Consider the following 24,892-nt stretch of genomic DNA (forward strand, 5'->3'; position numbering starts at 1 on the left):
CCATAACCCCTACTGACTGATACACAGAGGGCGTTGACTGCACGTGGCTTGTAGCCTCTCTCTGACCATCCCTGCATACCTCTGCTCCCACCCGCTGAGTGTCTACAAAAAGCCAACTGTATTTAGTCCCTACTCTACTTGTGCTGGAATACTTATCATTGTAACTGCATAATTTAAATAATAAGCTGATAAAATATAAACATGAAAAGTAATTGTCTTTATAGAACTAAGTTGCAGGACTTGAAAAATATCAATAAGTGAATCACTAAAAATTGCTGTTGAATTAGGTGTGGGCATGATAATTACAAAAGACTAGAAACCATTTATAAAAACCTAGGAGTCTGTGATGAGCCTGCCCTGTTCTTTAAAGAAACTAAAACAGGATATTATAGGTGATACATTATAGATATACTTCTATAAGAAAAAATGATGCAGAATTTCTACCAGTGAACCCACGCTTGATGAAAGGGCCTTGGAACTACATCTAAAAATTGGCGAGTGAAGATTTTAAGTTAAAACAGAATACGTGCTTAAGGTCTGTATATACCACATTTATGATTCCTTGCTTTAGCTAACCATTTTTGATTAAGAGACGACGTCTCCAAATTATCGGCTAAGCGGACTTCTGGAGTCTCGGCCCTAGGATTATCGAAGCCTAGTGTGGCCTGCTCTCCCACATGTGAGAGACAAGAACGCAGTTTCCATACATTTACTAATGTGCATTTAATGTGCAAATAATGGCTCAGGCAAGAGCTTCTGGGCTCATCACAGGAGAAATGGCATTGTCTTACAGGTGCCTATACCTGGGCAGGTCAGCTCTATGTTAATACTCCAGGACAGGGAGGAAGATGGCCCAATCCTCACAGGAAATGGAGACACAAAGTTGCCAGGAGTTAGAGAAGCAGAATAGCTCCCTCTAGGACTCAAAATGCTTCCGAGCCAGTATATTACTGTCATTAACAGACTTTAGAGCACATGAAGGAGAAAATTAAACTCTGATCACTCCCTGCATGGGAGTACATGAATGATTTTTCCTCAGTTCTCTGTCTCCAGAGAGTCTACCACCTGTTGAAGAGTCCAAATTATCCGTTCTTTTAAAGAGGGTTTAGTCTTGTATTAAAATCTAATTGGATTCCTACAGTTTTAACAGATTTAGTAGCATTAGCTCTAACAGAGCAACTGGCCTAATTCCAACAAATGAATAGTGGGAAAGAAAAAAAGCTGTTAAGAGGAGTGGAACAAATACATGACCTTCACTTGGAACCAGGCTGAGAAAAGTCTCCATGATTGGATACTATCCATTCTGGAAATTCCTGAAGTGTTGAGAGATAAAGAATCAGTGGCTACCAAGAGACAGATAAAGGACATGGAAATTACATGTGCTAAAAACATGTGTGTGTCCTGCTTGATATCCTCTCAGCCCACTTCCTAACTCCAGTAGTTGCTAAGGCAACCAGTGGGGCACAGATGTTGGTACCTGGCCTCGGTTGTACTATTCATCTCCTGCTTTCTGACCTGTGGCTGTTCTCTGGAAGTCAATTTGGAAAGTCAACAGGAACCAACTTGAAAGAGTAAGTGCAAGACAGGTACAAGAGCAAACCTAGAAGGGCAAGAAAGAATTAACACCCTCATGGGCCAACCCTTGATCAATGAGGGGAGCCAGTGGGTAAATAATACCATCTTCTGCACATGGAGTGGAGAGTTCCGAAGCAAATTCTATACAGTTTCAACAAGGTCGACCAGTAGGATTCTGCTTTAATTGCCCACAACGGTAACCAGAACAACAGTATACTTTTTGGATGTCTTTTTGTCAATTTCCATTATTTCATTCTTCTTGGTCTCCCTACTCCACTTGCCTCGGATCACATTCCTGCACCCAAGCCTTCACTATCTGGGGTCTGCTTTCTGGAGGGAATCTACTTAAAACAATAGGTACACCTTATTTCATAGGGTGCCAGGCAATAACCGAAGTGGTAACGTGTTTGCTTTAATCTGTCGTTTGTGATATTTGTTGGTTCTCCTTTTCTTTTTCCCCTAGACTTACTCTCTATAGACTGAAGTTCCGGTTGGCATCACATCAAATTTCATTTCTTCTTCAAATCTTTCAAGGACTATATTGAGGAATATAGAGATACATTTCCAGACAAGGTCCCAATCTAGACACTGTAAATAGAGCATAACTGATTACAAAGTTGACGATAAGAGTATCTCCAGGATATGTGCCCAGTGCTCGTGGAAGTCACACATTCGACACCTACATAGTCACTGGTAGCCCTGGACTGTCAGTTCTGAACCAAACAAAGAAGGCAGCCATGAAATTCAGATGCGCAGAGCAGACAGGGTAGATAAGGCAATGACAGGGACCGTAGCTTTGGGGCTATGGAATTCAGATCAGCTGACAAGAAGAGCAAGATAAGATTGTTTTACCCCATGAGCAGTTGTGACAAGATTGATGAGATTCTGTCTTATGTTTTATTCTGTACATGTAAGATGCTGAACTAGGATTCCCGTAACAGAGCATCAAAAACTCTGTTGGGGAAAAGAGGCCCCATGTATTATCTTTGGGATCGTGACCAAAATCAATATAAAGCAGAAAAGTGCTTTGTAGAAGCAGAATGTGTGGGTTCCAACTGTGAGCTGCTGTGGTATAAGCGGACGGCCTCAACATAAGTATTCTACAACCTAGGCAGTGAGGATTAAGGTTAACATCTTACCCAAAAGAACCAAAAATGGGCACTCAAACAGGTCCAAGTACACAAACTCACAGCAGCCCTACTCACAATAGCCAAAACGTGGAAACAACTCAAATGTGCATCAAATGTACATGGATAAACAAATTGTCTGATATCTATATCATGGTGAAACTCAGAAGCATAATGCTGGATGAAAAAAGTCAAACACAAAAAGTCATATATCGTATAATTCCATTTATATAAAATATCCAAAATAGGTAAAACCACAGAAACAGAAAGCAGATTGGTGGTTGCCAGGGGCTCGGAAGGGAGAAATGAAGAATAACTGCTTAACAGGTACGGGGTTTTATTTTGCTTTTGAAACTAGATAGAAGTGGTGGTCGCACAACACTGTGAATGTACTAAACATCGCTGAGTTGCTGACTTGAAAATGGTTATTTTGTGTTAAGTGAATTTCACTTTGGTTTTTAAAAAAATGAAAAAAAGATTAATGTCTTAAGTATCAGAAAACTCTCCACAAACAAGTCTAACATGGTCTGTCTGCCTCTCCTGGATGGACTTCTTTTATTCCCTACATATGGAACACAACAGAATGTTTTATTTTAAGGCTGGTCTAATTTTGCCTTAATACAAGCAGAACTCTATACCCAGAGTTATTGAATAAGAACTATATACACAGGGCATTCTAAACAATGACTCAAATTTTATTAAAATAGGAAGTCCGCCAACACAAGAATAAAAATATTTGCTCAAGCTATCCACAGCTGTTAACAAGGGATGTTTTAGCGGTGAGACCATGTTGTTCTTTCTCCTGTTTTCCAAATTTTCTTATATAAATTATATTACTTTTATAATAAGAAAAAAGTTAAGCTAACGAATTAATTATATTATTCCAGAATTTCCTTATAACATTGACTGTATTGCACAGAGAGTTGTGCTCAATAGTCCTCTCTCACACTTCACCCAGGAGCCACAAAGCACGGATTCCAGTCAGCACACATCAAAAGTGGAAAAAATTACAAGCCATCACTCCGAGTCCAGATTTGAAATTTTCTATTGTTCTACATGTCCAAGAAAGAAGGAAGGAAGGTATGGACAAACTAATTCTTTTCAGAGATCCCAAAATCGCTATTACTTGCAGCAGGCAAGATCTTTTTGGTCCTCGTGTGGCCACCATTTAAAGTTTCCATGGCTCATCTAAGCATTACTTATCTGACATCAAGAGGAACCCCGCCCTACTGAGGTCAAGGCACTGAGAAGGTGAGATGTGTGCCACTCTGAAGCAATGACAAGAAATGACTATTTTTTAAATCCTACTTGGAATCATTCATTTAATGCTGGTGGCTAAATATACACATGCTACTTCTCTTGATCTTTCCTTTGGGCAAACACAAAGACTTTCTCCCATTCCTCCCTTCCTTATTTCTCTGCAGCTTTTGATGCTACTGAGCATACTCGGTTTCCAAAGCTTCTGGGATAATGAACCATCTCAATTCTCCACCTGCATCGGAGTGCACGTGCTTTTCCTCACCGATGTCTTCTATTTATCCCCCTTTACCCAGCTGTGGGTGAACTCTTGCTATCGCTGGAACCCTGCCCAGCCATATGGAAACGGACCCAGGGTAGCCTGCTGAAGGATGAGGAACATGTAGTTCACTGACCCTCTCTCTTACCCCTCATACCCCAATTGCCCAGCCAACCACCAGACATGTGTGCAGCCAGCTAAGACTATCAGGCCCCAACCCACCTGTGAACTAACTGCAGTTCGGTTCACAAGCAAGCCCAAATGGGATCAGCCGAACTCAGCTCAGACCAGGAGAAAAACCTGGCATAACTATAAGCTGAATAAATTGTAGGCTTAAATCAAACATTAAGTTTGGGGATGTTTAGAGGAATAGATAACTAGTAAACAAGATCTGAGGATGAATTTACAACATTTAATGCTGGATAGACTCTAAGAATACCTTCTAGCCCAAACCCCAATTTTAAATAAGAAACCGAGCCCCAGAGTAGATGAGCGACTGACCCTACAGCACACAGAGCCAAGAGTAGAGGAGCTCCAGACCTCACTGGCCCTACCACTTCGCGCCGTAACACAGGCCTTGGTCTTTAACGAGGGTTTATTAGGTACTCCAAAAATGCCCATCGAGAGCCTGTTAAGAGAATTATGACACATGCATTCCATTAAATACCATGCAGCTTACTTTTTTAAAAAATGACAGAATCACACACATTGACACACACCGGCATGGAAAGCTATCCAAGATCATTGTGTAAACAATCCAAACACAAAATACGAAAAACAACACATCACAGAACGATTGATAAAATAGGGCCCCATTTCCCTCTCGTTGAAAATAACGCACACACGCGTATGCCTAGAATGGTTACTGTGGGGGACTGGAATAGAATGGAGGGACAAAGATGGAGAGAGAAGCGAAGTGCTTCCGAACACAGCAAAAAGCGAACAGAAACTCTGCACTACCAAAGCGAAGTGTGTGTGTGAGAGAGATGTCCTTCCTTCTCTTCCCACAGAAACACAGAGGTCAGCAGCAGAGCACACCCAGGTCACCCCACGGCACCTTCAACATAGAAAGCTGGCAATTGCACTATTTGCCATCATTATATCTATGGTTTTAACAGCTACTTTGATGAAGGCTTTCTAAAAGTATTAATTTGCTTATCTTGCAATATCTCTGTGAAACACACGAGGCTGGAAATGCTCCACCTACTTTATAGAATAAGAAACTGAGGTACCAAAAAGGCAAGTGGCTCAAGGTCAAGGTAGACCTGTCAGAAGACTCAAGTTTCCTAACTCTCAGTCCTGAACTATACCCACTAATGGTGTGTCTGCATATTATTTGATATTTGAGATAATGAGAAAAGCACTTACAACATGATGAATCAAGCTGGCTTCAAAAGCCAGCAAATCAAAGCCATTAGTCAAGGTCAGTATCTAAAGTTGCAAAAAGACTTCCTACGAGAAAACACAGGGTTTTTTCTTTCTTTCTTATTTCAAAGTCAATCAACGCTAGTAATATTCTTTTGTATCTCAAAAATCAGATTCTAAAGAGACATCTCCTCAAGTTTGGCCAGTCTGTACTATGCGCCCCACTGGGGGAAAGAATATTTATGGCTTCACATGTACAGAAATCTCGGATGCTCTGGGATACTATGTCTTCACTGTGCCAACGGAGAAGTGCTTCTTCGTCAAAGACACATGAAGGAGAGCTGAAGAGTAAATGCACCCCTCAACCCCACTCCCCAGTCTCCTGAGACCCCATTTACCTTAGCTGACCAGGGGTGAGGAAGCTGGCAAGAACCTCTGTCCACATCCGCCCAGAGGGGGCTGAGGCAGGAGGCAGCACTGCTGTGGGTCCGCACCACGGCCGAGTGCTTGCAGCCCATGGGGCCCCAGCCGGCCGAAGCCCTGCCTGCCCTGCCTGGCCCCGCACGGCTCCCACAGACTCTCGAGTTTCCACCTCAAGCGAACATTCTCTCCAGTCTCTTCTCCACTCTTCGGGTGCAGCACAGAGCACGGGCGAAATAAAGCTTCAGAAATGTGAGTTGCCTCCTTAGCAATAGTAACGTGTGCCAGAGGTGCCACCCAACTCAGATCTGTGCAGAATCCTGGCACAGGGGGTCCAAGGCTGCAAAGTCTGGGGTCCCCTTCATTCCATGGCTAGGGCTGGGGCTCTCCCGAGCTGGCCTGGTGGAGAACTGCAAGGGCATCCTTGCTTCGTCAGTAAAGTCTCTCTCAATTTCCAGCTGCATCTCTCACTGGGGGAGAGGCCCAGGAGATGGATGGGCTGTCTCACACCTGGCAAGAGAACAGGGCCTTTCCCCAGAGCACAGCTGTACTGCAGAACCACGCCATTGGCCTTGCTTCTCTGTGGACAGAGACAATTTCCCAGCAGCTGGGGGTACAGAGGGGCCTCAGATGAAGGGCCAAACCTATGGGGATGGTGTCAAATCTCATCTCTGTCGCATCCTAGCCATGTGGCCATTTAAGCTTTCCGAGCCTCAGTTTCCTTATCTGTAAAATGGAGATAATGCCGACCTAACAGGATTGTTGTAAGAAGTGCATGAGGCAGTAGTTCTCAACAAGAGGTGTATGTGCCCCCTCCAGAATCAAAAGACCTGTTTGGTTGTCACACTGGTGGTGGGGGTACTGCTGGCATCAGGTGGGTCGAAGACTGGGATGCTGAACACCCTACAGTACTCAGGACAGCCCCACACAGCAAAGAATTACCCAGCCAAAAATACCGACAATGCCAACACTGAGAAACCCTGACATTAGGAGATGTATGTGAGAGAACTTATGAACTATAATACACTATTATCATCATCGTCACAAGAAGAACACATTTTTGTGGCTAACGAACTATTCCCATAGGATCAAAGGAGTCTATTGTTGTGGTTCTTATTTTTTTACATCCATGCATGACAAAAATCCAGAAAGTTCAAGTGTCTATGCTATAAGCTATAAAGGAGAGAACACCAAGATCAGTGCACTGCACACAGTAGGCAGTTTATAAATGCCTGCTGTCCAGTGAGCAAAAGAAGTAGCTTTTAAATCCAAAGCAGTATGCAGATTTGCCATTAGGAGGGCTCAAGGAGGATAAAAAAACAAGATGCCATTAAGAGAAGCTGTCAGGTAGGCAAACCAAAAAATACATATATCCTAAATACAGGTATCGGGCATCAGCAAACTTTTCCAGCTGCTCCCCTGGCCAAGGAGGATTCAGAGGGAGGAAAGATCCTGAAGGTGGATGCCAACCTACTAATGGAACTCAGGGTTCCATCGACAATGTCCCTGCACCCTAACTCCAAATGGGCTTCTTTACGACTGTCAAGAGTAAGTGTCAAGGGGCCTGTGAAGGCTGTAAAAGCAGCTAGGAGTAGAAAACGAAGGGGGCAAAGTTTACAGCAGAGAAAGAGGATCATCAAATATGTACCATGGGCAGGAGAGGCTGGGGATGTTGGTGCCTGGCAGAATCAAAACACTGCAGATCCAGGTTAGACACCCGCCTGGAGAACACAACTCTGATGGATGGGTGGGTGGGTGTCTGGATGGGTAGAGGTGAGTGGATAGGATAGATTTTCCAGCTCAGAACTAACCCCAAAAATGCTCAATTAACTTCCCAAATATTTTCATTTTCCTACATAACATCTTAAGATTACTTACAAAATCTTTCCCATTCTTCCTTCCTTCCACATTTTAGAAAGTGCCCCGTGTTCCGTTCTAGGGTACCAGGGACAAGAAGTCTCTCTTCACAATGTCTGCGCAATTCCCACATTGGGCGTCAATGACGTAGGAATGCAGCTCAGTGCACTGGCCTCGCAGCATCAGAGACCCGGGTTCGAAATCCATCCCCTCACCAGGCATCTGACCTAAGGTAGTTATTCATAACCTCTAGGGTTTTATTATCCTCATTCTCTATCACAAAACTAAAATGCACCTTATAATAATTTGGGAAGTGTTAAATGAATTAATGTCTATTATGGTACTTATCACTGTGCCTAGCATTTTGATCAATTTCGATAGATACTAATAATAATAATTTCATGTATTGTATTTATATAAATATGGTCATCCACAACCTTCCTTCATGATATATAAATTATATCTCCAAAAAGTTGTTTTTCAAAAATAGACAAATACCAAAAATAGCATAAAGAATGGACTACATAAGTTGCCCAACCATAAAGGCCAAACTTCAACCCAGTGGCCGTTTATCACTGACTTGCCCCAACCTTCCTTTCTAAACCTCTATCTCCATAACACATCATTCACCCTACTCTCCGAGACCCAGTATTCTAACCAGTTATGCATATTAGCTTGACCCTATAATACCTCTTTTCCCCAAATTCTCGTTAACTCTCAGAAAACTACTGAGCTCCTTGGTCATTAGTTCACTAGAAAAGAGCAGGTAAAGAATTCCTTTCCTTAAAATTCACACTAACATGTAAATGATTTATAGGAAATATCTCCCAAGGAACATATGTATTTTTTAAAAAAAAAAAAAAAATGGGATCTTCTTTGAAGAAGTGTTATATTATTTCTATATGAAAAGATTTTTAAAAATAATGTATAATTTTGAACTTGAAGTCTGCAAAAAGAACACCCGTGTATCCTTTTTAACAGTTTTATCAATTAACATTCTATCCCATTTGTTCCCTCTCTTCTGCCCCCTTCTACATACACACACATAATTACACACACACAAATTTAAACCATTTCAGGATACGTTACATACAGCATAGCCTAGCCTTTCACCCTTATGTATTAGTGTGTACTTCCTAAAAACAAGGGTATTTTCTTACATAATCACAATACAGTATCAACTACCCTATTAATCCACTGCCCGGATTCTAATTTTGTCAATACAGAGTCGGATTCAGTTTAGGGTCAGGTATTACATTTAGTCATCATGTCTCTAGCCAAATTCAACTTGGAACATTTCCACGACCTTCTTTACCTTTTATGGTATTGATATTTCAAAAGACTACAGTATATATGGAATATATCTTTTAACAGAAATACCTTAAAATTCTCCCTGTTTTCTAGTTCCTGGCCTTGATTTATTTTTCTTCATAGAAAACTACTGCTACTTGACATAGTGTCTGTTTCTTGACTGGTTCCCTACAAAAGTGTAAACCCCACATGACCACTCTCCATGCTCCACCTCCAACAACCCCACGGCTAGAATCGAAACTTCTCACAGAGGCTTATCAATATGAAATCGGCCACCAATATTCTAGACAGAAACAGCAACTACTTATTTCTAGAACAAAGCCCTATTTCAGTATAGATAAATGGTGGAATAAATTAGTTCACCTGAATCGAAACTGTATCTTTCTTTCCCTAACATTTTTTTTTTTTCACATCTGAGGGTCCCCTTGAGGAAGATCATCATCCCAGGTAGCACCATTTACTTTTGGGCAAGGCAGGCAGCCTATCATTAAAATTATGCTTGAGAAGGTATGCAAAATTGTTGTACTTTATTAAGACAATAAAAAGTCCCCAAACTTTATTGTTTTAATAAAAGCTGTTCTTAAATTGTGTTTTATTTACTTAATTTGATGGTATGTTTAGGAGGATGATGTTTTACACTTAATTTTAAGTACCCAAAAGGCAATTATCTGTGAAAAATTCTAGAAGAAAAATGGCACTGAGTTCAATATAACATGAATGTAAAATTGCCCAACAGCAGAAAACAGGAAGATAGAGCCTAGGGAAGAGTAAATCCTCAGATGAGCTTGTCCAGCTTTATCTGCTGGGGGTTTACAAGCTTAAATCCATCGTTTTCTGTTCCCCCAAAGATCTGCTATTTAGGAAAACTGACAGTAACCATGAGGTTCTGCTTTTCAACCTGGGGTACTTTTCATCCTCAGGATCTCAATGGGAGATGGATTTCATCTTGCTTTTACCCAACGATTTGGGGAAAACAATTTTTAAATATTAAATCAGGCCAGTATTTCATGCAGTAAGCTGCATGAGTTGAATGTGAGGCACATGGGATTTCCTAGTGTTTTCAGCATTGACCCCCTGTAACCTCCAGTGTCATTTACTCTTACTCGGTCCACACGTGGAGAGGTTCCGCTCACAGAACCCAGAATCCAGGACCCAGACAGTGCTACCTCTGCTATCAGCCAAGCCACCCCTATCCAGAAGGCTTCAGCTGAGGAAGAGGCCACTCTGCACTCATCATTAATCACTGTTTCATTCAAATAAAGGGGTGAAATGGAACGCGTCCCCCAACGAGCATTAAACTTTAAACACTTCAAACCGTATCAAGTAAAATCAATTCTGAGCAACAAGAATAGAAGCCTAATCTGAATTGGCAGGAAACTGGAATTATCAAATATCTCCAAGGACATTTGGTTTTAAGACTTTCAGTGAAGAATGTAATGAGAAGCAGGTTAATCAGTGATTGCCTGGTAAAGAGCTTCTGCCCGCAGATAAAGGACAGGCTTAACAGTGGCCTAAGAGCACAGAATTTGGCCAAACGACTCAGCGCCACTTTAAAAATAACTGTCTTTTTACAAATTTAAATTTTAACCAGTTGAGTAACTACAGTTTATTACATGCATGATTATAATTAAACAATGCACAATGCGAACATTTCAAATAGTATCAAAGGGCACACGTAAATCCCTTCTTTCAACACTAAATCCCCCAAATCACTGTAATTAGCCCATGCGTCCTTCCAAATTTTGTCTTTGTGTCTCAACTTGCTGTTTTTTGTTTTGCCCGGTTGATGGGTTCCACAATGGTATACTTCCCCCATCCTTTTTTCCATAAACTTTCATCAATTTTAATGTTTAGTGATTTAAATAAGTAAAAAAAAACAACAAAAAAAAATCTCTTCTGATTAGAGTTATTTATCGGAAATACTCCATTTCGCTGGCTGTGCATACAGCCTTGGCCCGTCCAGCACTAGGCATTTCCCAGGGAGCTCACGTCATGAGGCCCAATTTGGCAGGGCAGCTCTGTAAACCCAACACCCCTTGCGGAAACTAACTCAGGGTCTGGCTGTGCAATGGGAGCGCAACGGACGTGATCTCATTTAATCCTCACCACTACCCAAAACTCAGTCTTCACAACAGCAACGACTGCTGTTCCCATTTCGTAGACGAGGCACTGAGAGGTTCAGGGAGTAACTTGCGGTGGGGTGAGGGGGCAGAATCCAACCAGAAGAGATCACCAGTTCCCGCCTTCGGATGAGTGAGGCCAACGTCACCACTGCACGGAGGAGGCAACTCAAGAAGTGACAGTGGTCCAGATATTTAATGCCAAGGCTGCAGAACGGATTAGAACTCCTGACAGGAAGGATGGAGAGGAAGGAGGAAGAACAGAGGGGTTGGGGAACACCATTCAATCTTTCTAGATTAAAAAAAACAAACAAAACAAAACAACTGTCCACATTGCAAGAGGAGTTTAAACTGAACATTAGTAAGTTCCTCTTTAGCAATTGTAAAGTACTGATTGAAGCTTTACCATCATTGCCCAACAGGGCTTTCTGTGGTGACGGAAATGTTCTGTATTCATGCTGTCCAACACCACAGCCACCAGCCACAGGTGCCTCCTGAGCACCTGAAATGCGGCTAAGTGCAACCGAGGAACCGACTTTTAAATTTTATTTCATTTCAGTTAATTTAAATTTAAATAGCCTCATGTGACTAGAAGCCTCCAAATTGGACCACACAGTTTTAGAACCTGCCTTTGTCCTATTCCTCACATCTACTGTTTTTAGACAAGTGGAACAAAAGGAGTTTGAAATCGCTTCCCACTTTTTATTCATTCTATTATTTCTGAGTTCCTCCAAATTGTTCTGAGAGGCTTCAAATTTATTTAATCATAAAAGAGAGGTATTCGACATTATTTGTAAAATTACCACCAAATTCTTAGCATTTGGTCACTAAGTTGCCATCAGCGGCCTCTCTACGTAAATAAAATTGGGTATTGTTTTGGGAAGAATCAACCCCTATTTCTTCATTCTTAACATAAATATTTTGGTGTGTATTTCTGTGCAAGTAGTGAGATGAGCTAAGATCAACCCTGGACTAGATGACACACGAAGTGCCGTGTTACTGAGCGGTTTCAGATTCTACAGATGTCACCGGGTCAGTCTCAGCAGCAAGCAGGTGCTTCCTGTTGTGATTCACCTCTCCAGTGCTCAGACCCAAGGTCAGACCTAGGGTGGTGGAAAGCTGGCATCTTTCACCATCAGGAGATGAAGATTCCTGAGACAATGAAACAGTAGCTTCGAATCCCTTTACTCTTCATACTTAACTGTGGATTTAACATATAGCCAGAATTCTCCGCCCACACCTTCCCTTTTTATAATTCCCTAGAAGGAGCTCACACATCCTCCACACATTCCCAGATAAAATCTGGAATGTCCCCAAACATCAGCATCTGAACCTGGCTACCATGGGCAGGGTCACCAGCTGGGCCTCTCGACCCATCCACTTCTGTGCACTCAAGCAAGCACACAGCCCTCTGGACAGATAACACCCACAGAGCACACTCTCCTGGACCAGAGCAGGTGTGGAGCCAGTTTGCCAGGCCCACCCATCACTCTTCTGCCTCACTGTCCATTGCTCCACCACGCCCTGTTTGAACCCCCATGTCGCTGAGGGGGCAGGGTACCAGATGTCACGGCAAAAGCCGGGGATGTGAGTTACAAACACCACAGGTGTCAGCTGTCACATGGAGGTTGTATAAACATGGGCATTAGCTTCCCCAAAGCTGCAAGGGAAGAGGAGGAGCCATCCCACCTACTCTTGGGGGGCGTCCACAACCAGCTACTGTGGGGGAGACAGTGCTCGAATACCACAAAGCCTCACAGGAATTAGTATGCCAACCATCATTCTAGAGGACTGGGGAAAAAGAAAAAAGAAAAATACTAGCAACGTGGGCAGCTTCCAGCATGAATATGTATATATACACTCCCTGAAACTTAGCAGCTTCCACTGTTCATTCAAGACCTCCTAAGACTTATAATGAACTTTAAATTCTATATTAAGTAATCATATTCCTCCATGACCAAATTTGCATAAAACTGTACCGTGGAATTTACATTTTAATTTAGAATTACCTGACAAGGACGAGGAGCCCTAACCATACATCAGTGTGATCTAGCCACAGTATCTTCAAACTCTTTACACAGACAAAAGTTCCCTTGGAACTACTGTCTTCCTAAGTGAACTTGGCAGTAAGTCTTTGCACTCAAAGAGCACGCGATCGCGTGCAGGAGTCAGGGAACTGGATCAGTGGAGCCCAAAGCAGTGAATGCAAGGACGGGGCCAGGCCTGGGGCTCTGAGAACCAAGAGAAAGGATTTCAAGTACAGTGAATAGTGCAAACCATTTCAAATGACCCAAATACCTACATTTCCTCTTTTAATTGCCTCACAGATGAGAACAAAAACACTACATTTTCCATGTTGTTAGAAATCACCAGTATACGCATTCCTTTATTTCCTCAGTTTCCCATCTGGATCTAAACAAGTGCACGACAAGGGATAAGGAATGAGAAAGGACTAAGAGGCAAGGGCAAGCAGCAGGCTGGAAGACGAAACACAAAAGAGGTTCCAGAAATGTTCTAAGATGCTCACCACTAGTCATACACACGGTCATTTCAAAGATAAAACCACCCAAACACAGAGAATTATAAGTCTGTGGCCGAAGCCTGGTCTTGTAGTCCATCCTCATGGAGAGGTAAGCTGCCCTTGAAAACAAATTTGCGATTGCTGTGCATATTCAAGTACAGAAAAAGGACTGGAAAGATCGACTCCAAATGGAGTCGTGTGATCTCTATCCATACGGCAGAGTGTCTGGAAGGACGTACAGCCAAATGGTATCATCAGAGATTAGATATGGGGTTAAGTTTTAGAATGTTTCTTTTTCCTTCTTTATACTTTTCCTATCTTCTACATGTTTTATATTGTGTGTCGGTAATATTCACAATTTTTTTAAAATAATGCTACTTCCATTATGGGGAAAAAAAGCAATCATCTATGAATTCATAATAAGCATATGTTTGTGGTGGGGATGGGGTGCCAATCAGAAAGAAGCCAACTGAACCAAAAAGGGAAGTCCTGAGCTCTGTCAATAGTCTGAACCACCACACCCCATCTGGTGAGGCTGGGTATGTAATGGTTGAAAGCCTCTACATCTACCACATGTCACAAATTTATCCTTTAGAGATGAAAGTCAGGGGAGAACGTACTAATGTCCAATTAGTTTCAGAGCAGATTAGTGAACTACCCATATAGTATACGAGTCACTGAATAGAAGATGCTTTTAATTCAAATTCCACGAGGACCCGCCCAAAATGCTCACCTTTTATCACACATACACACACACACGTAGAAAAGGCTAACATTCCTTTCAAGACAATCCGCTAAAGAAAATGTTGGAATCAGAAGCTATTTAAAAGATTGGAGAAGGCGTCCCCTGATCACATAAAAGTTATAGGTATCTTGTTACAGGCTGTCTCCACTGTGTTATAAAATATGGAGTTCATAGGGGGACAATAGCATCAACAACCTTCCAATCAGCTCCTGCCAAGAAACTAGGATGGGAGATGATGGTGGGAGGCACGTTTAGCAAGTTGGTCTCTTGTCCCAGTCCAGTCACTAACTGCCGTGTGACTCTGGGACCATTTAAGTTTAACTGGCCTGTTTTCTAATTTGTAAAAATGGAGATAATGCTACCTACCTCACAGGACCACTGTGAAAAATAATGCAATCATGAGCAACGTTCACTCACATATAAAGTATTAATTATCATTACTTCTGTCAACAGGCCAGTTCCTTTCTCAACCTCGGTGCTTATGGCAGTTCTCATAACACCACTACTCCCTATCCTAGGAGTTTCCCAACACCGCCTACTCGATAAGCAAGACACCCACTCCTGCATTTTCATACACAAGTAAATTCTCATGAGGACAGCTCTCTCAACACTTTTCCAGTCAACGGCAGGGCTCTATACTGCTTCGATTTTCATACAGTGTTAAAAATAGGGCGTTTTGTTTTGTTGTTGTTTGTGTTTTCAGAAAAAGTCGGTGTTCTACTCTTCCTAGCAGACCAGCCTCGCATCCTTGCAACTATGCCTCAAACGACACTGGAGGCCGCAGGATGAATCTGTGTGATATTTTTAAAAAGGAGGATTCTCCTGTTCATCTGAAAACAAACTAGCCTAAAAAGGACCCCAAGGCCCACGGAGGGAAGGACATGGCAGCACTTACTGACAGCTGTGACGCAAGAGCAGGAAACCAGGAGACCTACGTCCAGGTCTCTGCTGCACGACCCTCCTTGCTGGAGCGTCCTCGTGTGTAAACCGAAGGGGGCTGGACCCGACAGCCCGACCGCTGGATTTCAAAGGCCCATTTTTTTTAATATGAAAATTTAGGAATTAATCATTTCAATCTGAGAATTGGAGAATTGGAAATCACTTCTGATTTTTGAAAGTAAGAACATGAATTAAGAACAATAAAAAGTATGACACTCACTAAAATATCTAAAAATAAAAAGAATCTGATACCCACAACGCCATGGATAAAATCCAGAAGCATTACGCTGAGTGAAAAAAGTCTGATATAAAAGGCTGTATAATTCCATTTACAGAACATTCTAGAAAAAGCAAAATGACAAACAGAAAATGGATCAGCAGTTACCAAGAGCTGAGGGGGAAGAGAGGGGACAGACCACGACAGGGTAATGAGGGAGCTTTTTGGGATTGTGATAGTTACATGACTGTACACATTTGTCAAAACTCAAAGTTTATAAACACTTAAAAGGCATGAATTTTACACTTAAAAGGGGCAAATTTTACTTCATGTAAATTATACCTCAATAAACCTGATTTTTCTACAAAAGGTGATTAATCAATCAATCAATACTCTACCATCTTCTACAATAAAAATATTTCAACACTCCAAAAGCAAAGCAATGTCATTTCCGAATAAAGACCAGTCCTTTGTAAAGAATAAAGGTGTCTTCTGGGAACAGTTCACTCCTTGTTTTTCTCATTTCACTTCTGGACCAGTGAAAACCTCATCCAGGAACTGACCAATTACACCAGGTCTGGGTTTCGGAACGAGTGGACTGGTCCTCTTTAAAGTCCTCTGTAGCTCCAGCGTTCTCTACACCTGGTTATCCTCCCCTTCTCACTAAGGTGAGCTTCACTGATAGCACCATTCCATCTGCCTAATATCTGTTCCAGGGAACACTTGACTTTAAAGTTCTCTACAGTCTACTAGGGAGGGACCTGCCCTGCTGAGAGAGAATGAGAAAGAGCAAGTGAAGTCCTAGCATACATCCCTAACGACTATGATGCCAAGTAAGCAGCCACCCTAGAGTTAGCTGGAAATCAAGTTAACATTCACTGTAAACCTAATTTCATTTTCACTGCTAACTTCTGCCCAAGCAGCCCTGAACTTCATAATGTTTCTGCTGAAAAATAATGTCTGTTCACAGTTCAAAAATTATTATTCCCCAATTGATCGCAAGAGCTATAACTGAGTGGTGGTTAGCAATCTCACCTCCAGTTCTCAAAAAAGAAATCCTATAGGCCCTAATAGCTAAATTATTAATTTATTTTGGTTCTTATCTAATAGAGTAATTGTATTCTTAAAACTACCCGGAGAATGTATCAGGAAATAAAATCAGGGCATCTTCAAATTCTCTTATTTCTTCCAATTCTCCTTCTTACTATCATTAGGATGGATATCTTTATCTTTCCTGGTCTCCAATTCATCAAAACACCAATATACTTAAAGTTGGTTGCCTCCTACCTGAATTCTTAGACCCAAAATAAATTCCAGATGATTCAATGATTTAAACATGATGATTAAACTATAAATTCACTAGAATACTGGAAGAATATTCTCGTAGTGTTGAGCAGAGAAGACTTTATCTATACATGATGCAAAACCAAAATCCAAAACTGAAAGTAAATTTGACCGTGAAAAATTAAATAGTCTGCACAGTAAAAAAAATATATATATTAAGTCAAAATACAAATGACCTGCTAGGAGAAAATATATACACTACTAATGACAGGCAAAGGACAAATATACTTAATACACATACAGCTACTGCACAGAAAAAGATAAACTCAATTGAAAAATGGGTGAAAAATACAAATTGGCAGTTCAAATGAGAGAAATATAAGTGGCCAACAAACATCTGAAAACATACTCAGGCCCAGTCACAATTTCAGAAGAGAAAATAAGAATGGAGGATCCATTTTTTATCTATCGAAAACTGAATGTTAGGAAGAGCCACACTTAGTGAGAAGGGGAAAAACACCCTCACACACAAAACTGACCCAAGGGCAAAGGAGGGGCAACTTTTTTAGAAGACAGTTTAGCAGTGACTATGAGAATTTAGAAGGTGCGCACTTCATGACCCAACAATTCCACTGGTATAAGTTCATACATAAGACACACACCCCTAGAGATACAAAAGATACATGTACAAAGACTAATATAGCATTATATATAACAATGAGAAAAACCTAAATGAGCATCAGAGTACTTAAACAAAGCCCTGACATCCATTCCTCAGAAGAGCATTCGGCCAACCTACAACAAGTACAGTAGATCCATATGTCTTATAGGGAACAATCTCCAAAATATATTAGTAAGTCGGAGGGGAACAGTATACGTAATATAGTCAATGTGAGTAAAAAAAAAAAAAAAAGTAGATGTAGACATAGATACAGATATATATCGATATACACTAACGCATGCTAACTTTACTAGAGTGACATACAAGATCGATTAAGAGCAATTATCTCTAATGGCCATAGATGGCAATAGTGGAGACATGTTCTTTTTATTTAATCCTCTTCTGCTTTAGAAAACGTAAAGATACATATTAAAAAAATTGTTTAACTGTTCTGCCTATATGTTTATAAAATACTAGTGAAATGTCCAGAACTATATAATTCCTGGAAAATAGAGAAAGCCAGAGGGAAGACAGCTTCCGCAGTGGGGCCCTAGCTATGATTACTCGGACTGTACCTGGGGCAAGTCGAGAGCGCCATTAGGCTGAGGGCAACTGTGGTAAGCAAGTTAAGGAAAAGAAGACATCTCTAGAAAAAGAAAATGAACAAAATCCTTGAGAAGAAATCGTGTCAGGCTGTCTATCTGGAAGTGAAACGGGAAGGTCGAACTAAGCAAAACACTCCCCAGGGCCCTGAGCAAGATGGCAGGCAGGTTATAGCAAACGAGATCAGCAGAAATTCAAGTGCGGGTCTTTCTAGCTTGTCCATGAAATATAGAAAAAGCCTGCAATTAGATACAGTAACTAAATTTAAACTTAGGATATAAAAGGGATAGGCCTTTGAACATTAAAATGAATATTTATTGTCCTGAATAAATGCATTTTGCACCTATTTCCTGTATTTTAAAGATTGAAAATCCTCTGAATAATCCATGAAAATGCCAACCTCCTATCTCCTGCACATCTGATCCAAGATCTCATACTGAATCCTGAGGAGAAAATAATTCATACTTGGATGCCAAATTACCCAAGGACATTTTTATGCACTTAGAATATGGAAGCTCCTTAATGTAGAAGTACTTAATCAACTTGGGGGTCTAGGCTTTATTTAAGGATCTGTGACAACGAGTCTCTAGAAGCAGTAAATCTGACTACTCTGCCTCCACAGTGAAATCATCCACGCAAGTTTCTCAACAGACCAATTAACGGCTGCCTAAATTGACAACACAGAGAGCAACACAAGTGTCTCTTTCCAGAACCACTTCCAATAAAATGCCTGCATGCCTCTTCATTCTACCCGCAAGTGAATTCTACCACTTTTTTCTTGGCTCTAAACATAAATGTAGCAGGACGCATATGAATTCCACTACAGTGGATAACTTGAAAAAAATAACATGAAAAACAGCTTCCCCAAAGAAACAGATAATTGGGCTGAAGAGTAGCCGTCCAAGCTATCAAATGCCTCTTTGCTTCCCCATGGTTACCTACCTTAGAATTCGTTTCCATGTGGTATTTGGCACAAGCTCGAAGCTGAGTCACCCAAAACTGTTTCTCTTTTGCATCAGCAGCTAAAATGGAGAAAGAAACGCTTACAAAGATTGTTCCAAAACATAGCCAACTTATTTCTACACCCACCTAAGGGGGTGGGGGACCGGGGGAGTGAGGGGTAGGAGAAGGAAAAATAAATGCAGATCGAGATTCTCGAGCAGTCTGTACTTAAGCCAAAAAAGCAAATTACACTAAATCTCGACAGAAAATTCCCTAAGCCACATTAAAAATGTTTTCTGAAATGTCCATGATAAGAACAATTTTGCCATTTTTTTTAATCTCATCTGAAAAAGTCATTTCTACTTATTCAAAAAGGCAGCAAGGAAGGGAAAACACGATTATTTTTAAATGCCTCTAACACATGTGGTTAATATGAAGATCAAAGTACAGCTTTTCAGGGCCTTTTTGTTATCTACCAGAGTTGTACTATGGAGCTATTAGCATTTACAAAATAAGCGTTCAGTTGAATTACCATTTTAATATGTGTTCTCAAGGATTCTTATCAGGATTGGGCAAAGCGAAATACCAAATGCTGCCTTAGAGATCTTCAAATTTTCCCCAAAGAGACATTAAAGTACAAGCCAACTGCATAGTCATAACCTTCCATCCACATACCCATCCCCATCGCAAATATAAAATTATTTCATTAAAATATTGCAGATGTATAACAGGTCCTAATAAAATTTAAATCTTTAAGTGCACAATTATTTATTATAGAGGTTTTAATAGTAATATATAATTATATATTAATATTGTTTTAGTATTTTAATCATAAATATTTTATTAACTGTGCAAATGTTGACTATACAGAAAAGAGAACATTCCCCTAGAAATTATAAGTGTTTACAAAAATGGGCCTAAATGTCACCAGTCAATAAAACACCAACTTCAGCTTGGATTTTCAGGTGAAGAAATCAGGAGTTGCAGACCAGTGTAAAACCAGGGGTGAACTTAAGACAAAGGATTTTGCAAAAAATGAGAGCCTTTATTCCTTAGGAAACCTGAATTGCCAGTTTATGACAGAAACATTCCCAAAAGCTCTGCCTCAGATTCAACTCTATGGGTGAGATGTGAAATGAGAAAAAAAAAAAAAAAACACCCAGGTCCTGGTGGGATGGGCCAAGAACCAGCCAAAATATGCAGAAATTTATCCTGCCTTTTCGATAGCTGCCAGGTTTAAGCTAATTGAGCCCTCGTGATAATTTCATGCAGATGATAAAACTTTTGTATTTGCCATTAAAATTACCCTTTCAAAGAAAACCTGGGGTTTGATAATGCAGAGAACAATAACAACCCAAAGGCAGAATGAGATGGCTTGATTGTCAACCGCGTTGGATTTCTCTTTTGTGTGTGTCACTTTAGGTGGAGGTGGGGACAGGAGGGGTGGCTGTTAAGTCTTTCACCTGCTATTGTTTCTGCTCTAACAATTTATTAAGCAATCAACAGCAAAGGAAAACCAAAGACCATGTAAATCTAGCCAGCTGGAACACACAGTGCATGAATCTCAAAAAAAGAACACGAATCTTAGCTCATTTCCCCAAAACTGAAACACTTACTTCAACTACAGACATTTTTATTTCATAGGCTTTCAGATTGTTTTATAGATTCTGAAATATGATTTGTGTATAAATAATAAAGAAACATTAGCTTATTCCATCTCTTGGTCACCTAGAGGTAGAACAGTAAAAATTGGACTGAGAGGTGAGGAATCTTGGGTCTTCAGCCTGGCTTTGCAGAGGTGACCTATCCTGGTCAGTTCCCTGGAGTCAAGAAGAAATAATAAGGGGGACTTTCTTCATGCTTAACCTTTACTCGGGCAAAGAAAAATGTCATAAGAAAGCAGAATCATCAACCACCTCCTAACACTTAATACATACTCTCTTTCCCTGGACTTTAATAAATGACGTTGACCGTGTGTGTATACGTGTGTGTGTGTGTGTGTGTGTGTGTATACATATGTGTGTGTGTGTGTACATTTGGATTTTGTTTTGTTATTTCATTAGAAAACTAAGCATTTTTCTGGCAACGCGACTATAACAGAATGCAGGAAGAGCGATTAGCAATCCAGCTACACTGCTATCATCAAATCCGGCATTCCTGAAAACCTGTGTGATCCATGTGCCTTGGGGGTGGCAGGACCCACAGTTATGGCCAAATGCTGGGTTCTCTTGAGAGTGATGCTCACTGACCAGGATGCCGGGCAGACATCAGTTTTCGAGAAGCAAAGAGAAGGGGAAGAAAGCAGAGAGGAAATTAACTCAACACCAGCTGGCTTCTCACCATGCTCACTACAACAGATTAAGTAAAATATAAGTGAAAAAAGGGCTCTTTCCTACGAGATGGTTCTAGAGAAACTTTGTGGGGAGGACATGATGACCCTTCAGAGGCTGTTTTGTTCTTACAGCACAAAGTATCCACAGGGCACCATTGTGGAGACTCATACAAAATCAAAGAAAATATATACCGAGCTAAAATGAAAAATCTGCCAAAGTCCTTGGGCTCAGCTGGCTTTGCCATCACTCACCTTTCCTTTGTCCTTAATTCCTCAGTTAATTCAGACAAGCAATTCCCAATATGTCAGGCCACTTCTCCACCCCAGGGGTAAGAGAGGCGAAGTCTGTCTGTCACCACAGAATCCTCAAACACAGCAAGTTGTTAAAGGTGATTTAAAAAAAAAAAAAAATCAAAGCACAAGAGAGCCATCACCATGGTAACATGAATGCAGCCCACAAGGCCTGCCTGAAAAGTTACAAGAGAAGAATGTACCTCTCAGTTTATACATCTCTCCGTTAGCAGAGTACACGACCAGCATGTGGGGAGCTTCGTCGCTCAGGGACACTATGGCTCCAGATAAGGACAGGGCTCCTCGAGGCTTCTGGTGCTTGCTTTGCTCATTCACAAAATACTGCAGGATGCCAGTCTCAAAATCCAGCACAAAGTACCTGTGCAGAGAAACCACAGTGCATCACTTTTCTCCCCCAGCCCATTCACAGCAAAGAAGAAAAGTCATCCTTAAATGGTCGGCAAGGCTGCAAAGCCAGGAGGCCGGAACCCCAATGACCCCTCCGGCTCCCTCAGAAGTCAGCCCCTGAGCCAGCAAAGAGCATCTGATTCCTAAATCAGAATGGAGCTTGTACCGGACACCGCAGACGAAGGCCAGGTCCACTCAAGACTTGGTGCAATGCCCACCACTTTGCCTGGCGCCCCACAGACACCACAGTAAACCTCAGAACAGCCAAAGCACAGCAGATGCACGGGGCCACAGACTTAACATGCTCCATAGGACTTCGCAGGAACAGCTGGAACCCGCTAAGCCTCTGAGAGAGGCCATTTCACACGCAAGGAGCAGCGAGTTGGGCCTTGAGCTTCCTGCCAACAGCGTGTGTGCTGCGAGGAGCCTAGCTCCTGCAGTCACCTGTCAGGGAACTGGAGATGCTCATGTAACCACCTGGGCACAAACCACCGGGCCATTTATATTTATTTATATTTATATTATTTATATACAAAGAGGCAAGGATTCCCTTTACTCTGGGAGGCTGCAATGCCATTGGGCTCCATACCCAGGGTAACGAAGGGAACTGCAAGCCACCTAAACTGCTCAAACAAATCTTTGTAGCCAAATACCTGGCCTGTTGATAGGACAACTTCCTCTCTCAACCAGAACAGAAAAATGGCTCCTTCACCTGAGACTCGAATTCTTCCTCTGGGCTAGAAGCCCAGCACGGCCCCTGCTGGCTTCTCCGCCTTCTCGCTTTCTGTTCCACCCACACTGGCCTTTTCTCTGCCCCCTCCTAGTCACCAAACTACTTCCCACCACAGGACCTTTGCTCATGCTGTCTCCCCTGCTCAGAGCAGTTATCCAAGTGTGGTCCATGAATGTTGGTGGTTCCAAATTGTTACCGGTCCACGACAGCTTACTGAAACTCTTCCTGCCATCTGACTTCGCTACAAACTCCAACTACACGACCAGTGGATTCTTCATGACACAGTTCAGATGTTGTCCAACACACCTGGCACGCACAAGCTGCACACCAGTCACGAGGCAACCACAGTGCAACTGAGGGGGAAAAAAGACCAAGTCCCTCACGACTGTGGAAGAAATACCTGCCCGGAATGCTACCCCGCCCACCGCGCCAAAGCCTAGGAGACAGTTCCCTCCCCCGTCTCGCCATGCTAACTTCACAGCCTTCAGGAACAACTCAAGCACCGCCAAGCTGAGAGAGTTTCTCCTGACCAGGTCCAACGCTCCTCCCACAAGCTCTCACAGCACCCTGCAATCGTCTTTCCCTGGCCCCAGTGGCAGTCTACATTTGCATAATTGTCTGATTCAATGATTAGTTTTCCCCCACAGACTCTCCATTGCTTGGAGAAGGAAACTTGTCCCCCGCCCCCTCCCCTCACCCCCTGCACGCACACACACACCCAGTTCAGGGCCTGCAACTCTGACAATACTCAGTTAACATTATTCAGTGAATAAATGACCAAGGGGGAAAACTACCAAATTCCGCAGTCCCATGCATGCGCCACGGCACCTGGGGGCCACTCCTGTGAACTCACGGGGCCCTGCAAACGATCTTACGTTTGAGGAATACACAGCAACACTCAGCTCAGGTCAGATACAACGCACACTACTAACTCGGGTAGTTTTCACTGTTTTATATCAGATTGCACTACATCTCTTGCAACGACACTGTATTGTTTGCAAAGCTGGGTTTTTAAGAAGGTGCTGGGAGTTAAAGCAAACCTCAGCATGGAACAGGAGGAGGGAGCAGCAATGCCCGCCGGGGTGCCAAGGTTTGAGAAGCACTGTGGTGCCTGCCGGGGCACACATCTCATCAATGAGTAATTATGGGTATTTAACAAAGAAATAAAAACATACTTCCTTCCATTTATGTTAATTATTTTTTCAAATGACTTCCGAGCTGTTAGAACATAAATGTGTATGAAGTCATTTGGCACCAACAGCTTAATAGCTAGAATATTTTTAACCTGTAAGCACCACGGACCAAGAGAGTTTACAAACCTCTGACCTAAATCATTCTCACAGCGACCCAACAAGATACACATTTCACAGATATCCTGAGACGCGAAGAAACTTGAACTTCAATCTCGGTCATCTCTGTCCCACAGAGCAAGCTGTGGCCATCTCATTAGCACCTGACTGCCCATGTCTCCATCCTCCAAATCCTCAACGAAATCTTCCACTTTTAACTATTTTTAACATTCCAAATGGCCTAGCAAGGCTGCCTACCCATTTTCCCTTCTCCTTCGTCCTATCTCAAGTCACTATAATAAAGATATAATAATTCTGGTATTTACCGTTAGCATGGATAAATCAAGACAAAAAAATTGAGTCATACACAGCCCAGATCTATTCAAAATGTGATCCATAGCCCCGTAGTATCAACACCACCCGGGAGCCTGTTTGAAATGTAAATTATGGGGCCCCACCCAAGGCCTGGAAATCAGAAACTCCTATAGAGACGCCCAGGAAGCTGCACTCCACCAGGCTTCCGGGTGGTTCCGATGCCGCTCAGGTTTGAGAAGCACTGGCGTAATCTGACAGTTCATCGCCAAATCTGCCCTCGTCTTCCAGGAGACACAGCCAGAACATGTTTCCAGCTTTCCT

At 42.0% G+C, this 24,892-nt stretch overlaps 1 protein-coding gene across 5 annotated transcripts in view; it reads right to left on the reverse strand.

Annotated features, from left to right (window-relative positions):
* OSBPL10 (oxysterol binding protein like 10) overlaps positions 1–24,892 on the reverse strand; it is a 234,052-nt gene that overhangs the window by 128,503 nt on the left and 80,657 nt on the right. For 3 of the 5 annotated variants that reach the window (XM_016140772.2, XM_016140773.2, XM_016140774.2), the window contains exons 2-3: positions 22,030–22,205; positions 19,204–19,283 (exon numbers count right to left, since the gene is read on the reverse strand). In XM_016140772.2, coding sequence (XP_015996258.1) covers positions 19,204–19,283; positions 22,030–22,205 — 256 coding nt within the window. The other 2 variants (XM_036219628.1, XM_016140775.2) reach the window with 2 other exon arrangements.

Source organism: Rousettus aegyptiacus, unplaced genomic scaffold (assembly GCF_014176215.1).
Source record: "Rousettus aegyptiacus isolate mRouAeg1 unplaced genomic scaffold, mRouAeg1.p scaffold_m13_p_4, whole genome shotgun sequence".
NCBI lineage: Eukaryota > Metazoa > Chordata > Mammalia > Chiroptera > Pteropodidae > Rousettus > Rousettus aegyptiacus.